The 19,790-nt window shown below is 38.4% G+C and overlaps 1 protein-coding gene across 7 annotated transcripts in view; it reads right to left on the bottom strand.

The window, feature by feature from the left end:
* The window catches only part of nbeaa (neurobeachin a), a gene marked incomplete at its 5' end in the record, with an annotated part of 90,384 nt that overhangs the window by 19,107 nt on the left and 51,487 nt on the right, over positions 1-19,790 (bottom strand). For 2 of the 7 annotated variants that reach the window (XM_079449441.1, XM_079449442.1), the window contains 20 exons: positions 62-169; positions 357-481; positions 1,194-1,374; positions 2,564-2,587; positions 3,401-3,554; positions 3,647-3,864; positions 4,857-5,867; positions 6,424-6,616; positions 7,514-7,637; positions 7,785-7,866; positions 8,881-8,989; positions 10,225-10,317; positions 10,862-10,959; positions 11,309-11,371; positions 12,867-12,946; positions 15,869-16,037; positions 17,092-17,244; positions 17,491-17,599; positions 18,619-18,752; positions 19,313-19,510. In XM_079449441.1, the coding sequence (XP_079305567.1) occupies positions 62-169; positions 357-481; positions 1,194-1,374; positions 2,564-2,587; positions 3,401-3,554; positions 3,647-3,864; positions 4,857-5,867; positions 6,424-6,616; positions 7,514-7,637; positions 7,785-7,866; positions 8,881-8,989; positions 10,225-10,317; positions 10,862-10,959; positions 11,309-11,371; positions 12,867-12,946; positions 15,869-16,037; positions 17,092-17,244; positions 17,491-17,599; positions 18,619-18,752; positions 19,313-19,510 (3,426 nt within the window). Of the gene's footprint in view, positions 1-61; positions 170-356; positions 482-1,193; positions 1,375-1,991; positions 2,076-2,563; positions 2,588-3,400; positions 3,555-3,646; positions 3,865-4,856; positions 5,868-6,423; positions 6,617-7,513; positions 7,638-7,784; positions 7,867-8,835; positions 8,990-10,224; positions 10,318-10,861; positions 10,960-11,308; positions 11,372-12,866; positions 12,947-15,868; positions 16,038-17,091; positions 17,245-17,490; positions 17,600-18,618; positions 18,753-19,312; positions 19,511-19,790 lie in introns of all 7 variants that reach the window. The other 5 variants (XM_079449445.1, XM_079449444.1, XM_079449439.1 and 2 more) reach the window with 4 other exon arrangements.

Raw genomic sequence — 19,790 nt, 5'->3', positions numbered from 1 at the left:
GACAGAATGATCATGTTTGGGTTAACTATGCCTTTAAGCATTTTGTTAGGAAGCGTCTCACCACATCTCTGAAGACGACGGCTCGGAGGCGGTTGATGTCCACGTCCTGCAGCAGTCTGTCCGGGTCCTTGATGGGCGAGAGGTTACGAGGGACATTTTGTATAACAGTCTAAGGCAGAGAAAAAGAGCCGTCCATTGAACCACTGACTACAAACAAACAAAGCTCTCGTTTAACAATTTATCTAATCTATTTTTATTTAGTATTTTTTTTTATTATAAAGTAAATTTGTGCGTGTTTGTTGTGCATATTTGTGTTTGTTTGCTCTTGTGTTCATGCAGATTTGTGTGTGTGTAACCTTGCTGGCGGCTGCAGCTGTCTGTAGGTTCTCTTGGGTTTTGCTGATGGGCAGGGAGGTCTTGCTGCCCCTGTCTCTCTGCCTCTGCCTGCACTCCAGACAGTTTCGGACCGCTACACAACACACTGAGAGAAGAACAGATTGTCTAAAGCATAACTATGACCTCAGATTCATATAATTTATTAAGGGTGATGCATGTACTTTTATTGTGTACTTTTATAAGTTATGTCATTATAGGCAAGTTTCTTTTCAATTACTTTCTGAAGAGTGTAAACACAGTGTCTCTGTGGAGACTCCAAACAAAGTCAAGTCGGCAGCCATGTTTGCAATGCCTCTAGGCTGCCATTTAAGTCAGCAAGACCACAGTTCTATCTATTTAAATGGAGGAACCCAGATATTTCTAATATCACCATAACATCACCATAACTTCTGTTTACTAAGCTAAAATTGTGCTAAAAACACCTTTTTCAAGGATGCTAATTGCCTCACAAGACTGTGTATAGGGCTCCGCCTCTGAAAATCAACATTCTTATATCAATTACCGATCTTTTTACCGAAATGCGGGACTTCCTACGTTAGGGTGGCCATATTAAACATTGCATTCTCCTTCTGTTCATAGAAATGACAGTGGCACTTTTGATAATACAGTTATCCATTATCTTCGCTTCAAAACACTTCTGCATGTTTCAGTGGCATGATGTGGGAGGCGGGACACAGTAACTGTACAAAAGGTTTTGGCAAGGAATTGACCTCAATGGTAAAGTGGTTCATTTCATTAGAGTCCTTTATTAAGACAAGGATATACATATGAAACATTCACTAGCTCTTTATACGCACCTAATCGCAGACACTGTCGCATCAATCCCCCTGATGACATATTTTTTTCAGCCTCGATCTCGCTGAAATTGAGGGAACTGGCAAAGACCAACACGTCCACCATAGCCATCAGCCTGCTGAGAAATGTGACCGCTGTCTCTGAGGACATACCCTGTGTCGCTTCCACGTTCTCGAGCTCCGTCTGTCATACACAGCCAGAAGTTCAGAGGTTTAGCGAAATTCATAAATACACACAAACGCATAGTAATGCTCATAAATCATAGTGACAATGTGTTGACAGACAACAAAATGTGTTATTATAGCACACTGATAATTTCAGACCAGATTCACATTCCTCTCATAACCACATTAAACAGCCTGTGACAGTGCACAGGGGATGCTGGGAAGTCACTTCACAACACACTTGAGTGATGAAGCTTTTGGTGTGCGAGCAGTGGTCCATAAGGTAATACTTAACCATTTTCCAACATCATTATCAAAAGTTTGACGTAATTCAAAAATGTATCCAAAAAATAACTTTTTTTCAAGAAGAGGGAAATATGCTTTTAAACTTCCACTTCCTCTCTTTTGAAGAGCAATTTAACTACTTTCATGACTACCAGAAATTGCTTGCAATTATGAATATAAAAATAAAAGTGTAGTGACACGTCAAATCCACATTTTCATTCAAACGGACCCGTTACCATAATTGATGTTGAAAACTGGGAACATGCTTGTTGATAGGTGACATAATTGTGGTGAATAGGGGGGTCACGCAGTGCATTGTGGGTATTTATAAAGGTGGCAGCTTCGACCCACCTCCACCCCTGTGCCAGAGCTTCCTGGCAGGCTATTTACCTCACTGCTTTTTATTCCTTTCTGTAAGCAAGAACTTCTTTTTGTCTTCAGGACCAACACAGAGGAAGAAGTGAAGGTGACTTAATAAGGATAATTATTAGTTGACAAACATTGCTTTAGGACTCAGGACATGTTTATTTAATATAATTTTATATTTATATTTTATTATGAGTATCTGGGTCAGATTATGGGTTTTTGGGTTACAGGTTTGTCATGAATATCACACACAGATGATGATGAAACACTTTGGTAGGTTGAACTAGTGTTTTAAGTGGATCCAATTGAACATATTAGAGACCAGTATTTTTCAATGATATTAATACAAAACAAATTATTTAAGTTATTAATTAAAAAATGTAATAAAATGCCTTCATTTTAGTGTATCAATCAATAGAATTATGATTCAAATTAAAATGTAGAGCTGATGTCATTGATTTGAAATGCACTAAATATTTGTAATAAAAAGGAATTTAAAACGTCAAACACAAATGAGACTGTGAACGTTTGAGAAGAATAAATAAAAAGGAACTTACAGGGTTCGCACTAACCTTAGAACTCTGCGCATGCAAAAGAGAAGAACAGACAAAAGAGAGTGAAAGATTCCGGGGAAAACAGAAGGGATTAGAGGTAATATACAGACAACAAAGACTAAGCTGTTAAAACAACAGGGTCCAGTAAACAGAGAATTGTTAATAGCTGAAAGTTAAGAGCTGAATTATATTTGCCAGAAATAAAAGGGTAGGCTGTGGGTAACATGCCAAAAACAGAGAGAAAGAAAACAGCTATGAAAACTTGCATTAAAGAACTACTGTAAGTGCTCATTATATTTTAGGATAAGAGCTGAAGATCAAACTTGCCAAACTTGGACTTAAGGAGTTAGCATTCTTAAAGATATTATTTCCGGGTCCAAATGATATGTTTAAATTTAGGTATTTATCCAAAGCGCCTTGGTAACAATAGTGAGGAAAACAATAGTGACTCATCTCAGGGAGGCAATAATATGAAACGAGCTGCATTGTCATTCATCTTTATAAAAAATATATTAAAATCAGTACAAAGGATAAACTCTGCATTATTGCCATCATTTATTAGATCCAAAGACACTCAGGGACTGGAATATAAAGTTTTTTCCACAATAAAGTGTAAATAGATCCAAATGATCAAGCCATACCTATTACATCCTCTCAAATTTTAAACCTATTTATAAAACTTTGAGTCAACCCAAAAATTTGAGTACAATTAAAAAGGTTTGTTATCTTTAATAATCTGAGGGATGAAAATACTTAATGTGATAATTGAGAACATCTTGTTTCACTAAATGGGTTGTACTGGTATACGCAGCCGTTAGAGGGCGCTCACGTGTCACTTACAGATGGTGAGGTGGCAGCAGAGAGCAAGGGCAGGATCCCACCGCAGGCGATAATGATGTTATCAACCATCTGAGAAATTAGGTGGATGGTGTTGTGAACAAATATAATGTTCTCGTTACTGTTTACGAAGTCCATGACCGATTTCGTAGAGTGGCTGAGAAAAACAAAACAAAGGCAGACAGACGTGAAGACAGCAAGCACATTGAAATATATAGAAATATTGCTCTTTAAAAAGAAAACTTGTACCTCCTCCACATGTGCACGTCGCTCTCCAGGGCAAACAGAAGGTCGGTGAGAAGGCGCTGGTGCATGGGTGACCACTTGAATTCTGGGATGCGGAACATGGTGGTGCGGGGACCGGGACTGAATTGCCGTCGCTGCTCCTCGGTCATCGGCATGCCACGGAAACCAAGATCCACACGGAGGTCCCTCTCCATCTGACTTGAGAGACGGCCGTGAAGAGCCTGAAGACAAACGGTGGTTTATTCAATAGTGTTGCTGACATCTGCTTTGTTGTTTGTTCATTTTCTTGCATTTCTTAGGTTACCCTTTCTGGGACTATACCAGATAAGTTGGTTAAAACGGTTTTGTGTCACTCAAAACCCATTTAACTGGTTTCAGAAGTACTGCTAAAAAATAAGCCATTCTTATAATTCATTAAGGGCTGTTCAACGATTATTCATGATTAATCGCATCGAGAATTAAAGTTTGTGTTTACATTATATATCCGTGTACTGTGCATATACACTTTGTATTCATAAACACACACATACATGTTTATAAAAAAAATTAATTGTTTATATACAATTTAAATGAGATATAAATATAAATGAATACATGCAAATATTTCCTAAATATATACATGTATGTGTTTATTAATACAAAATGTATATGTACAGTGCACATACATATTGTATGTACACATAAACCTTTATTCTGAATGTAATTAATCGCGATTAATCATTAAACATCTCTTAAACCATTTGCATACAACTTAAAATATATACCGAATATATATAACATTTTAAGTGATAGGTTTGTCAGAGGGAAAGACTTTCAATAAATAACTAATAATAATAATAAAATACCAGATTTATAAATTATACAAAAAAATATATAAATATTAATAAAAACACTTAAAATTAATATAATACATGTTTAAATATGATAAAACTAAAAATATGATTAGATTTATTTTCGAGCAAAAGATTCTCATTAAATGTCCCTCAAAAAAGTAAGTAATAAATAATGAAATATAATAAAAACCATGATTATAAAAGAAAACTATACCAATATTAATAAAAACAAACATTATCATTAATTAAATATAATGCATAATTAAATATAATAAAACAACGCAAATTTTGGGGAAAAATATTATAAAACAAATTCTAGGAGCAACCATTAGACAACAAATGCAAGAACGATGATCCAAAAGAAAATGAGTAAACAACACCTGTGTGGTGGCTGTGGTCTGAATCTTTTTCATCTCTTTGTCCTTTCCATCACTTTCTGTGTCTGATGTGTTGCTGGCTGCGTCTCCTCCACTCTTTCCGGCCCTCATCTCCCCCACCTCCTGCTCCAAACACTCAGCCGTCCTGGCCGCAGCCTGGGCCTGAGCCTCTGCCAGCGTGCTGATGTCCACCAGCGAGCTCTGCAGTTTAAACTCATCATCTTCTTGTAGGCCACTTGGGGTTTGGACCAGGTCTGAACCACAAGATGTCATGTGAGCCAAAAGGCTGAGATCATCACTTGCGCTTGAAGTGTGCTGAGCAGTCGGGCACGGAGGCTGTTCGGGGCTGGGTAACACCAGGGGTTCGTTCGACGCCAAGGACGGCAACAGCTTCTCATCAACTTTGGGGAAGAGAAAGCCGTTGTTGCTGGGCACACTGTCCTTTTCATCCGCAAGTGTGATTAGAGGGCCAAGGTTGCCGTCATCTTCAGTCAAACCCACAACGTTTTCTTCCTCTTTGGGGACGAGGCTCCCATTGAGCTTGTGAACCGCAGCACAATAGGCGCTGTCCAACAAAGAGTCCACTTCCACCAGGGGTCCATTCTCCATGCCCCCTCCTCCTCCCAACACCTCCGGAGACAAATCCAGATCATCTAGCTTGACCTCCGTAGCTTCAACCTTCTCTGCTTTGATATCAACCAGCAAGTCATGGACTTCCACTCGAACCCCTGGAGTTGATCGTTCGGCTTCTCCCTCTGGGCCTTTGCCTTCGGCCAGAAGGTTTCGTGAATCTGCATTCTCTCCGTATTCCACCTCGCTCTCCGGCGTTTGTGTTTGGGATGTATCGTCAATCTCGCGGATCTCAAGGCTTCCGTTGACGGTGGCAGGTTGGGCGGAAAGGCCGGAGATGGTGCTGACGGAACCTTTCTTCCCTTTCTTGATGTTCTCCTCTTCTTGTCGCTGATATTCCTCATACATCTTTGCCAGGTACTCCTTGTGTGCCTCATAGGTCACCTTTAAAATGTTGTGACATGAATAGTGTTGTTAGCTATTTGGTTTAAAGTAATATCCAAAAGTATTACAGCATTTGTGAAAAGTAAATAATACAATACTATATTATACTATACTATATCAGCATGAAGAGTTGAATTTTAAAATAAACATTGACTTTTTTCTCATCTAAAATGTTCTATTTTCAAATAAAATAAAATATAATATAATAAAACATAAAATGTTAACTGTATATTATATATATATTATTATAATATAATAAATTAACGGTATAATTTGTGAAGAGTCAATTTAAAAATTAACATACATCATTTTTTTAAATATGACATTTTCAAATTTGAAAAGGATTTCTGTTTTTCATTGCATTGTTCAAAGTTTTAATAAAATGAGAGATGATGACATGATTACTATTAGCATAATCTAAAGACAAAGCCAGAAAGCCGAAACACTAAAACCAGCCTTAACGCAGAAACAAGAAACGCGTTTAAGCCATTAAATCGCATATTACAAAAAGTACATAAAAGAACGGGCTAAGAATTGTAGATTTTCTTGCTCTAACCTTGGAGTGGGCGATGGAAAGTGTGTCCACCCACACGCGCCAACCTCCCCACTCGTACTTGATGGCGTGATACAGCAGGATGCGGAAAATGTTGTAGACCATCTCTGTGATCTTCTGCTCTTCCGGGTTCTTTGGGTTAATGTATCCCAGCGAGAACATCCAGTCCTGCCACACCGAACACTGCAGCAGACATCTAAACGAAAAAGTGCCAAATATGCCACGACAAACAATTAAAATAAGAAAGTGTTCGCATTGTTGTTACATGAACTCATTACATGCACATTACATTCTGTAAGTGGCATTCACTGTGTTCTCTGAAACAAATATTATGCATGTGATTGCATGTTAGGAATCTTGTTATCTTGTGTCACAAAGGTGAGTAAGGAGAGAACGTCTAATTTCTTCACCAAACAAATGAAAAGTTTTGCAATCTCTGCAACCATTTCTTGAAACATATTTTCTGCATCGCAAAAATGCAGAACGGTTCACATCAGGAACCAGCTCCAGCCCCAAACCACTGTTGGTAAAAAGGGGTGTTCAGTGCGTGGACAACCATTTATGATTGCTGTCTCTGGAAATATTCCTCCGATCTTGACGGCTCGACATTCCCAACACGTACGCTCACTCCGGAAAGCCGGGGTTAATATAGAGTACAGAAACAAGCAGGCCTACTTCAGCACTGCTAAAATATGCATTGGAATTTTGGTATGCAGTTAGGGTAACCATGGCAGCGGTTGACTGAGTTGGCCTCTGTGCATGACGGTCCGTGGGCTTGTTCGGGAAATAGTACTACAGCTACAGATAGGCAAACTCGGCTAACTCCAGTCAAGCAGGTGACACGGTGAGGTTTAGTCTCTACAGGAGCTCATAATGCAGTAAAAACATATTTTTAATTATGATGCTAATTGGTTTAATAGGACATCATTCCCGCTGCGAGGGTGATGCCAAATGCTTCTGATGTTTACGTGTCTAAATTTACAGCAGTGGCTGCACATGTTCATACGTAAGATACTGCGCGTGTGCATTTGTGAATCTATACATATACATCTGTCTATGAATATTTGGGTTTGACTGTGTATAAAAGGCTTACCGTCTATTCTCTCTGCTGTTGCTGAAGAGTTTGATCATATCGGACAGGAAGAGGCGTCGTACCTCCATGAGCTCAGCACTGGGGGAGGAGCTTTTGAGCAGAGTAGCCACGACCTTCAGAATCACTGAGAAGCAGAAAAGATATAAAGAGAAACAGACGGTGAGGCGAGGAAAGATTAGCAACGGGACATGTATTTCACATGAGATGTTCAAATTGATAATAAAGACTATGGTTGACGTTACAGAGCTGGAAAGTATCAGCGGATACTCACTGGGATTCTGGATTTTGACTGTAGAATCGGGTTCTGGGTGGGGTTTATGGACCACTTGAGTGCAAACCTGTTCTGTTAAGATCTGCAGACAAAATATTTGAATCACCACTTCGATTTTGACCAGAATGCAGCTACACAGACAATTAACATTTTTATAAAATGAGGAAATACATGAGTAATCGAATTATGAATAAGCAATTATTAAGTAAATTCATGTTGAACCTTACACTATTGAAATATATAAATCATTGCAATACTGAGAATTATCGCATTCAATATTAAAAAAAGATGGCAACATATTTAATAACAGTAACCAATACCGCAGACATTACAATAGCAAGAAATACCGTGATCAATACAGGAATTATTGTGTCATCTCGAAATATCGTAATCAATACTGAAATCATAACAATATCAAGGATTATTGCAATAAATATTGAAATCATTGCAGCATCGTGATTTATTGTTTTCAATGTCAGAATTTTAGCAATATCTTGACTTATCACAATCAATCTAAAAATGATTGCAATACTGCAAGTTATCGAAACATCTCAAATGATCATTATCAATATTGAAATGATTACAATATCGAGAATTATCGCAAGTAATATTACAACCACTGCAATACCATAAACAATCTATTAATGTTGAAATAATTGTGATATTGCAAAGAATCGTAATCAATATTGAAACGTTGCAATATCGTGGAGGTGCATATTATAATATCCACATTGAAATGGTTTGCATTATCTGAATGATTCTAATGCTTTAAAAAGTATTGTGTTTGCATGTGGAAAAGAAATGTGAGACATGTATGTTGGTAATATAATATCCATTTCAATAATTCAATAATTAATATCTGAATAATGTTCAAACCGATTTTACAAACGTAAAGAATGATCATATTGCATATCGTATATTCCATTATTAGCATTTTTTCTTCAATATCGTACAGCCATAATAGACCCAAAACTAAAATCATCATGTTTATTACAAAGCTCTATAAATGCATTAAGAACAGATTAAAAACACATTATATAAACAAGTCTACAGAAATTGTTGCTAAAAATAAAGCTGTGTGCAGACAGGTGTATACCTCATAGAGCGTGTTGTAGGTGGTGATGGTCACAGTGCTGGTGTGCATCATTAGCCGTTCTCCAAGCAGCGTGAAGAGGCTGTGTGTGTGCATAATCTCCACCTTCCTCCTGCACACGCCGGGCACAGAGGGATGAGATAAGAGACACACGTGTCATGTTGTTTATGGTGACATTGGAGAGATGCGGGCATGTATAAAGTTGCTCACAGCTTCAGTTTGACTACATAGACCTCCACACCATTAAGATCAATGAGATGAAGCTTGCTACTGGCAGACTGATGCGATTTGAAGCGACATGCGCTCCTCAAGGGCACGTCCCCCTCTTGCGCGCATACAAACGCAGCTGTCAATGGCCCTCTCACAGCCTCTCAGAGAGAAGTGCGTTAACGCGGACGTGACTGAACAAAGGATGATGGTTGAATAAACATTTAATCTACCTCTTAGATGCACACGACATATAAATATGCAAAGGAATAACATACAGTAAGGAAATGGCAATGGGTGTGTCCAACGAAGCAAAATAGCTTCACTATTTATGATGTTAAATGTATGTAAGAGAAATAGCAGGGCCCATGAAATGATGGAAAAATGGTGATTCACGTTCTGGTTCTATTTCAAACAGTTGGTTAATGTTAGACCTTTGTTTTTCAAAATAATTATGAATAACCTTCTCGGCATTGGCTTTGACTAAAGCTCTGCCCTGCTGGACACGAGCTCTGTCAGAATGATCATTCGGCCAGTAACCTGTGAGTTTAAGTCACGCTGTCAGCTAAGAAATTCTTATTTTCTCTCATCTTCTGCTTCTGAAACGACAGGTAGTCCTGTTACATTATACCTTTTGAACTCCGTAACTAATGAAACTGTATAATCTAAATACCTGGATCTATTACAAGACATACCAGACTATTAGAGACATTCTCTGAAAAAAACTTACAATTTATTACTATAATTTGAAGACACAAAAGGATGCCTGGAACACTTTTATGGTTAGCATAAAAACATTGCTCCAGATTGACCCCAATGTTCATTTAACTTAAGATGTCATCTTTAAAATAATTAAGTTTAGTTTTTTTATATAATACTTGTTATATAAGTATTATATAATTTTTTTAATATATATATAACGTAACATTTTCATTTTATAATAATGAAGTCTTAATTATATTCATACAATATATTATATCTAATTTAAAATAGTAAATATTGTTTAAATGTTGTTTTACAGCATATGTATCACTGCATTTTTTATAACGTTGTTATATACAACAAAGACTGCATTTTAAGACTGCATGTCAGAGTAACCAAGCCCACGTTTTGTTAAATGAAACCTTTTAACACACTTACTTGTGTCCCAGATGTTTCAGGAAGTAGCCGAGAACTTTGAGCGCTTGGACTCGTATACTCTCGCTTTTGGAGGCCAGCAGTTTGTAGATGACTCTATAACCAAACAACACAGCAGTTAAGACCGTTTATGATCTGTTTAGACCACAGATGGGCAAACATTTCTTCAGGAATTTCTTTTGAACTCACGAGTGTGAATTTGAACTGGAAGGACATGATTAAGAAATTATTAAACTCAGATTTAGAAACTTTCAATCATCTACTTTTAAGGTTTCTGCAATTTAAACTGTGTCATGCTGATTGTACTCTGGGAAGTGAAGTTAATTCTGGGAAGTGAAGTTAATTTACTAAACATAATGAAACTGTTAAAAAAAAATTCTATACAGTATAAGACATTCTAGTCTTTTTTAGCCAAGTAACGTTCTTCTTTGTTAATTTTGCTTGTTTTCGGAAATAATCTACAGGCACTCCATTATTTGCGAATGTGTACGAGAAGTTAAGGGCAGTCCAAGAACGCGTGCATCAGTAACATGAGCAGCAGCAGGAAAGTGAGATTGATGCAGCCGTGACAATCCACATTTATTTCAGTTATGTAACCGGACCACACAAGAGCCACGCCATTTTGTCCCCCAGGGCTCACCGTATTCCGTTCCTCTGGTCGAAGGCGGGGATCATGGAGGCTGGGTGCTCGGACATGAGCGCAACCAAGAGCTGAAGGACATCATGGATGTTCTCATCCTTCAGGGGAAAGAAGACAGAGCCAGATCAGATTAATAGTTATAGTGTGACAATCCTATGGGTACTGCATTCAACCAGTGATTTTTAAGGCTCCTCTGGTGTTCTCAATGAAACACAGAAATGGTCCATTACTGCAATTTCACGGGACACGATCAAACGCTAATGCTGCTCTCAGGATAATGTTAGAACCATCCTGATGGACTCTAAGACGTCTGCTCTTTAGACACCCGAGGTGAATGTTCCAGTCGGATAAAAAGCTTGGTATGGATGGTCTTTTATAAAGAAAACAGATGATGCGTGTTTAATAGAGGGAGAAGAAAATCTGGGTCTGTTCATTAGTCAGGTTTACCTCGTGCATGGTTAACAGGTAGTTTAAAATGCTCTGCAACTCGTCTTCTTTCACTCCACGGTCCTGCAAAACAAACAAATGACTCAAATGAACCGGATCTCTCAGTCACTCACATAAATCTACAGACCGTCCTATTAAATATTTAAGTCTACAACAATTATTAAATAAAAAATCCTAAAAAAACCTTGAAAATAAGCTTATATCAAACACTGTGATACAGCATACAGTATAAGAAGAATATGCATTTTTCAAACGACTAACAATTCTGCACTTCTATTGCTTGTATGCACAAATGTATGCACATTTTTTTATTAAACATGGTATTAATAGGGGCCCTTATCAAAACATGCATTTAGAAATTTCGGGTTCATCAGGATGGATGTTAAAAAGAACCGATTACGTATTCAAAGCTTATGCATGTGGAGAAAAATGCATGAAGGAATTCTGCGGTAGCTGCTTTACATAACATTACTATGAGTATGCCTGACCGCATTGTTTAGTGAAATATGAACGCGTGTGATGAATCGGGCCACTCGCTCTAAGCTCTCTCTCATACTGTAATGCTAATAACTGCAAGGAAAGCGAGACAATGTGGAAAGAGGGAAATAATAAGACCGAAACAAAAAAGGCAGCGGTTAAATGAAAAGAATGTGCTGCTTGGCAACCGCATCGTACTTCTTAAAACACGACAACAGCCTGAAGCAAGAACACAATGTCCATGTAAGAGACACATATTTCTCTGTAGTGAGTGGCGACCCATAATGCAATTCTGTGTGCGTTGAGCCCCATCAAGCTGTTTGGATTGCTTTAAACAAAGCAAAAGCAAATAATCAAATTAATTTCTGCTTGACTGCCCTACAAACTGGATCAAATTCCCGGGAAAATTAGCATAAATTGTGTTATTTTAACAAAGCAGATGCTTCTCCTGGCTGCCACTTCTGGAAAGCTAACAAATTAATTTAGGATGCCCGATTCATGGTGATGACATGCCAAATAAAATCAGCTGTGAGTAACCAAACGCTCAGGCGAGCAACAAAGCAAAACATAAGCGAGATGAAATGTTAACAAGTAGCAAGTAGAAGTCTTTCAGTGCCACTTAATGTAAATGTATAAGGTCCATGATGTATACCTCTAAATAATCTAATATTGACAGTACTTGCGACATATCATGACATTAATTATTAAAGAGAATCATTTCTATGCCTCAAAAAACAAACATTGTGCTTACAATACGCCGTTTGAGTTGAACATGACCGTACATGGGCAAGATATTAAACATTATTAAATTACACAGTTTTTAAAGTCCAGCCACACCACTTCCACATCACAGTAATATTCAGACAACTATACAACCCAAATATGACATATTTTTAAGGAAGAATTTAAGGAAGTGTTTTAAAGAGCTTTTACCAAAAATGTATATAGCCATTTTTTGACAGAGAGCGGATTGTAATTTATTTTCTGTGGGCATGAAAATTTCAGCGCAAATGTTGTGGTAATTTGTTTTGAACACAGAATATTTCATAATGAGTAAAAAAGAAAACAAACTTTGTCTCACCTTCAGAATGAGCTGTTTAAGGAAGAGAAGCATAAACGCCCGCAGGGATATGATCTCCTTCTGAGAGGGCCGTGGACCATCTGTAAGCAAACAGTGATTACATGAGTTAGGCACAACTAAACTCCTAACAAACACACACATACGGCACTTCAGACACATCTCAGCTGCTTTATACCTGCTATCAATCGTCACTATTGAATCTCTCAACACCTTAACTTTTAAGCACATTCAGGGTGTTCTGTTATAAAGGCTGTAACATTCTCATTGAAGCATGTACAAAACGTATATCTGAAACAAAAATCACAAGCATTTTCTAAGCCACTAATAAACAAACTAAAATGGGAAACTACGAAATGTATTTTTGGTCATTTCTCTGACACAAGGGAGCTCTGGGATTCCTGCAAATGGCCCTGAACAAAACTCCGTATTGTGACACACAATGGAAGAAAAACAAAAACAACATTTAAGACTCAGCTCAGGGAATACAAACCTCTAAACGGCACACAAACCCCATTTCCAAACCCCACAGCTACCTATTTCTCTTAACAAAAAACACCTCACTATCTTTCCAAAATACACAAGCGCACCTCATATTTTATTGAACACACGGCACACAGACGCTACAAAGCTGCCATGAAAAAAAATTCACATCTGTCTGTATGAAAAGCAAAAAATGTAATGGAAAGCTCAGCGTGTGTGTGACGTGATGAATATCAGAGTCTTCCTCACATCGGAATGCTTTTTTTAACCAAAGCAGGCTGCGTCGCAATGCTCGAGCCACCAAAATAAGTGCTGGATGTCTAAACCTAAGACGGCTGGGTTTTGTAGAGGTTCTTCTCTCTTCTTGTACGGTGAGCACTGTTGTGACTGTGTGTTGTTACAAACGCACCCGCTCTGCCACTCGGAGCATTTGTACACCAAGGATGTGGTCAATGTCCATTAGTAGCCCTGGTACATCACTTGACCTTTCTCAGGTGTGTTGTTCTGATGCAGTGAGAGAACTGCTGAGCAGTGGGTTTATACTCGGCTCTGCTGGAGATCTGAGGGATTGGATAGGTCAATGCATGTGCGTATATGTGTGTCTCCAATTCTGCAGTGACGGTTGACCACCCTACTACATCCCAAGGGTCAAAGCACGGCCACTTTGTTGACATAAACAGTCTTATTCTAATTGTAATAAACGTTTCTGTATCTTTAAACAAAGTTCTTTACCCACTTACATCAAATCAAAGGTATATATACTTATTTAAATAAAATATGACGTTATATAAAACATATTAAATTCGATTTAACCACACACTCGGAGCAAAACATTTCTTTTAAAATGAATACAGCACTCCACAATGTATCAGACCCATGCAGCATCACGGGAAAGGCAACACGGTTGCCATGGTGACATGGGTGCTGCATCTCACAGAGATAAGCAGATTCACTATCACAGTGGTATCTGCACACAGGACAAAGAAAGAATGGAATCAAATCTGAGACTTGAAACTGATCAGAGCACTGTAGAAATGATGTTCTGTGTGAAATGATGCCACAATGCACAGAAGAACAAATCACAAATATGCAAGAAATGATTCTTAGACATGATACATTCATTCTAATTCAGTGGTTAAGTAATTACAATTACTTATTCAGTTTCTTTACATTTTGCATCCATATGCCACCTTAAAAGAAAGAATTCAGTAAACTCTATGTGCTCCACTTTGTTTTACACAAATATCAATTTTTAAAGTCGTTTTCTAGACAAAATAGCTCCAGGGGAGCGTATTGTGTGTGAGCTCTTATTAAATTATTGTGTATTTGTTCTTTATTGATACACAAAGCCAAGCATGTAAAATGCAGAGAAAAGCACGAGATGCAGGAAAACTACATTGTTTACATGTGATACTAAAGTAAACAAAGTAAATGTCAAATTGTAATTTCCTGATTAGTCCATTTCCCTAATGGCCCATCCACACTGTGAGAAGCACATAGTGAATTAATCGCTAGTAAACATTCTTACTGCCAGTTTCTCTAATTTCATTATGATGTCATACTGAGGGTCATTATGATGTCATAAGGAGCATCATGATAAGGACCCTATAATGATGTGATAATGAGCATGATGATTTAATAATAAAGCCCTTCAAGATGTCACAATGAGCATTATGATAAAATAATGAGTTGCGATGTCATACTGATGACGTCATATGATGTCATAAATCATTTTTAAATCACCACAGCCTTTATCTAACTCCTAGCCCTTTTGGGGACGACAGTCCAGAATTGAACAAGACCAAACAAACAAACAGAGAGACAGAGGTTTTATCTGGGGCATTTGGGAAAGCAATGATAAAGAAAAACTGAAGGCAGAAGAATAAAATGAAAAAAGGACAGAAAAAATTTAAACTGAGGCAGGGGAAAACTAATCTTGTCAGAAAACAGATTTAGAACGTGACATAAAAGGAGTGATATACAGCAGGGGGGGCTCAATGTAGCTTTCACACGCTTTCTGTTTCAGATAATATTATCCCCCAATCTTTCATTCAGGCAAGACACAACAAAAGTCTGAGAAACAGAGCTCACGAAAATAGACAGAGACAAAAAATGAGTGGGCAGTGCTTTAAGGATTATTCATGCCGAGTACCGCTGGCTGCCTGCTTTCAGACAAACGCACGTTCCTCTCTGCCACAACAGAACGGCCACTGCACTGATCCTCAATCATAGACCAGAGGTTTACAACTGCAGAACACAGCTCCAAACAAAAGTTGCTTTATTTCATCAAAATGTCACTTAATAATAAAAAAACACAACCTTTGTTGCTTAGACTTGAGCTTTTACAGTAATCATCATTATTGTCTTAACCAGCTGGGTCCAAGAGCATCATGCATCAGTTGCTTACTTTGTTTTACATTGCTCAGGGTAGTCCCCATACCTTCTGATTTGCAGTTCTTCTGATTTGTCTTTTAAGGAAAATAAATAAATAACCCATTATAGAGCAGGTGCCGTACACTCACCCAGGCCTTTAGGGGTAATGCCACTGCTCTCAAGAGGGTTGCTGGCCCAGTAGTAATACTTGAGAGTGTGCATGAGCTGCAGGACGGTGCCCACCCTGCGGATGGTGCTGTAGATTGTGGCGGTGCCTATGAATTCAGCCGACAGGTAGGTGTAGAGAGACAGCTGCACCTGATGTACAGAACACATGAAGGAAATATGTTGTTCAGAAAGCATAAAAATACAAATTCCTCTTGATTCCAACTTAGATTTTATTTTATTATTTGAACAAAAAATGTGAATGGTGCTTTCCCATGCAAAGCTCACCAGGCAAACAATGTAAGTCTGATTACTGACACAATGACTTGTAATACAGAAACATACCATATTCTTTCCATTGATTAAGACAATGTTGTTATATCTGACCAAGTTAGACCGCTTAAGAAACCAAACTGCAATTCTGTTTGCCTCTAAACACTTTTGTGTTTAAATATAGCAAACTGAAAAAATTATATCACGGAAGAAAAAGGTTGAAAAGTGCCCCAAACTGAAACACACTGTCTATTTATCTCTATCTGTACTGAAGAAATCTTTCCTATATCTGTTGTTTCCTTGTTTCTTTTTTGCTCTTCTGCATGTTACTTCGTTCCCTCTATCATAAAAGGCTGCAGTCGCTGTGGGCAACTGGATCCCCGCACAGGCGGCTGGGGAAAGCGGATGTACGTTTGTCCCTGTGGTCATGTTTCTCAGGTCATTATCCAATCGTTGAGCCTCTGTGCTTTTGTAGAGAAATGACACTTTTTCCAAATTAGCACTTCAACTGCCTTTGGCTACAGAGCTTTCATATGCGGACACACACACGCGCACAAACACATCACAGCCCATACACCTCAAATAAAAACGTCCTACCATAATTCTGAAATATTAAAATTAAAGTATGATAGAACATTGTTTTTTAAGCTCTCATATTTAAATATAAATTAAACATTTATAATTATTATTCAATATTAAAAAAGGATATCATTGTACATTTTTACCTTTAATATTAATAAAACATAAGAGAATTTATTTACACATTGACACTTACATTATTCATGCTAAAATCAATGAATTAACCAACATGTCATTTAAATACTTGTGATGCATTCTCATATAAGTTCTAAAAAATAGACTTTGTTATTTAAATCTTTCAAAACTTCAAACAGGCAGAATGTGGTTCAGTCTTTAGCCTGTAGGACGAGCTCACCTTAGCCGGCGTGTGGATCCAGATGGCAGCGTTAAACAGAACGTGATCACAGAGCTGTTTGAGTAAAGGAGCTCCATGAGTCAATCCATCTAGATACTTGGCAAAAGACAGAAACTGCTCCAGAACCGCCCTGGTGATGTGCACCCGAGAAGACTGATGGGACAGAAAGAGAGCGAAAGAAAGAGTGGGGAAGTGGACACAGTAAAACAAACAAGGTGCCATCAGTGAAAATAAAATACTGACAATCAATGTCTCCATATTTGCAAGATGCAAAATGTGAGTTTGAATCTACTTTGCAACAACCCCTTCCCAATTTACCATCATAGCTACAATACCCATAAAAATGGCAAAAAGACACTGAGAGAAAAACATATTTGAATCAGTTTGACCCTGTCCTACCTTCTCCAGCAGATACCCAATGACCAGGAATCCTTTGCCTCCCAACATCTGTTCCTGCATGGCTACTGAACTCTTTAATAACTCCACCAGGAATGCAAGAAGAGTGGCACTGCGAAAAAACAAACAAACAAAAAAATCACATTGTATACACAAACAGAGGAGTTTGTCTTGGTGCGGGTGGGATTGGTCCTCAACGCATGCCAGATTAGAACCTGTATCTCTTATAATGGACATCAATGCTCAATGTGTCTGCTCCACATGCTGTAACCACTAAGCCACAACATTCATTACATTTCTTACTGTAATGCAATGTTTATGGATACTATAGTAAAGATATTGTGTCCCACAGGAAAATTATAAAGTGAAAACAAAATGATGGATCCTCTTCCCAACAGCAATTTCATTACCGCCAGCGAGCATGAATGTGTCTTAGTCTCTGAAATTATGTTGCACAAATAGTGACATTAAGGATACAATCTGAAGTGTCTCTCGCTCTTTCTTTCGGAGTTGCCTTAAGCCGACGGATGGGCCAGTGACCTCACCCATCTCCCCGCTGACAGTAAACCCTAGTGGGGAACATTAGCACTGATCGATGCACCACAGACCTCTGCTCCGCTGATGATGCCTGCCAGCTCACTGCTGATCTCTAATCTACTCGCTTTGCCTGCAAGCTCACAGAGCAGAACCACACAGTGACCTGAGAATGTAGGGTACGGCCACAGCATCTCTCCATCTCTCTGAAGGACTGTTCGAGAGAGTTCTCTCTCTTTAGCTGTGTCAGAGTGAGAGATTTACAGTTTTCTTTGCTAAATTAGGAAAACATATTTTGGCATAAAATCACTCTTGAGCTGCAAAGGTACAAGAGTAAAAACAGCTGGTGTAATTTTTAAGTACAGAGACGGAGCGGAAAATGATCACATAACACTACACTACAAGATGAAACATTTTTAAAGATTTTTGGCAAAGAAAAAGGAAAAATGCCAGTGTACCAGCACCTTTAAGAAACACGTGCCGTATGGTGAGTTCAAAATCTAATTTCTAAAGAACCCTAAGCTCTGAAATTCTAAATTTATCTCTGTGGATGTGCAGTGATCTGCATCAGAGCGTCAGTATGGTTCATATACTCACCAGACGGTCGTCTCCACAGGACTGTCGTTGGGTTGCCTGTAGTCCAACTGAGAAAAGAGAGGGAAGAGAACCTGGATTCCTCCGATGGAGTGGATGGCGCTGTGGATGGAGTGAGTGACTATGGCCTTTACATCCTGCGTACGCACACAAAATACATACAGCTTTATCAGACACACTTCTCTTTAAAACTATATATATATATTGCACTAAAATACCATATATTTACAATATAATAGTTTGATTAAATTACTACACAAATGATCAAATGGAACATTCTTCCTCACACGGTCCAGTCAACCACATCTCCCACAATCTTCAAAAAACTACTTAAAACCCATCTCTTCTGCGAATACATGACAGACAAATGAAAAATGTGTTAAAAATGTACACTAATCCTCTCTCTTCTCTCAACAGGTAGTGGTCTAGCTTTTGTTGAAACTAGTAACTTTTTATTAGCACCTATCGTACTATTGCTCTTTTATGACGTATCGCTTATTGCTCTCTGAATTCTTTGTAAGTCGCTTTGGATAAAAGCGTCTGCCTAAATGACTTAGTGTAAATCAAATCACAGTATGGTTGACACCAATAAGGTCACGTGTATTTTGTGCATGACTGCATTATGTTATAAAAACATAATAGCAAAAACCTTTAATAAAATAATAAGAAAAATCTTTTAAGATGAAACATTACAGACCTGCAGCATCAGGGCATGAGGCGAGTGCACGAAGATGGAGGGGTTTTCCCTGGGCGATGACTCCAGACACAACTGAGCATCCGTGGCCTTAGCGTTGTACGTGAAGGAGATGCTGCTGGCCAGCTTCCCATCATACAGCACCTGCTTATGGTGCTCGGCCAGGTGGATGTCGCTTTCCGACTTAAACTTGAACGTGCTCTGTGATGGAAAAACAGGGGACAATATATAAAATCCTTCAAATGAAGTTCTCTCATATTTTGTTTTCTGTCTTAGTCTCTCTTGGCAACAGGCTTGCGGAGAGCACCAGAGATTGGCCGAATCCCAGGGGACTGATAATAGAAAAAAACATTTAATTACTGTTGCACAGAGCAGCCGCACACGCAGGCGCACATTATCGTAATGAAGCACTGGCTGCAGAAATGTGCCATTTCACTAATGGCTCTGAAAGAGAGTGCTTGTCGATATGAGCATGTGTGTG

The sequence above is a fragment of the Barbatula barbatula genome (genome assembly GCF_947034865.1).
Source record: "Barbatula barbatula genome assembly, chromosome: 24".
Classification (NCBI taxonomy): Eukaryota; Metazoa; Chordata; class Actinopteri; order Cypriniformes; family Nemacheilidae; genus Barbatula; species Barbatula barbatula.
This window is presented reverse-complemented; position numbering and strand designations above follow the sequence as displayed.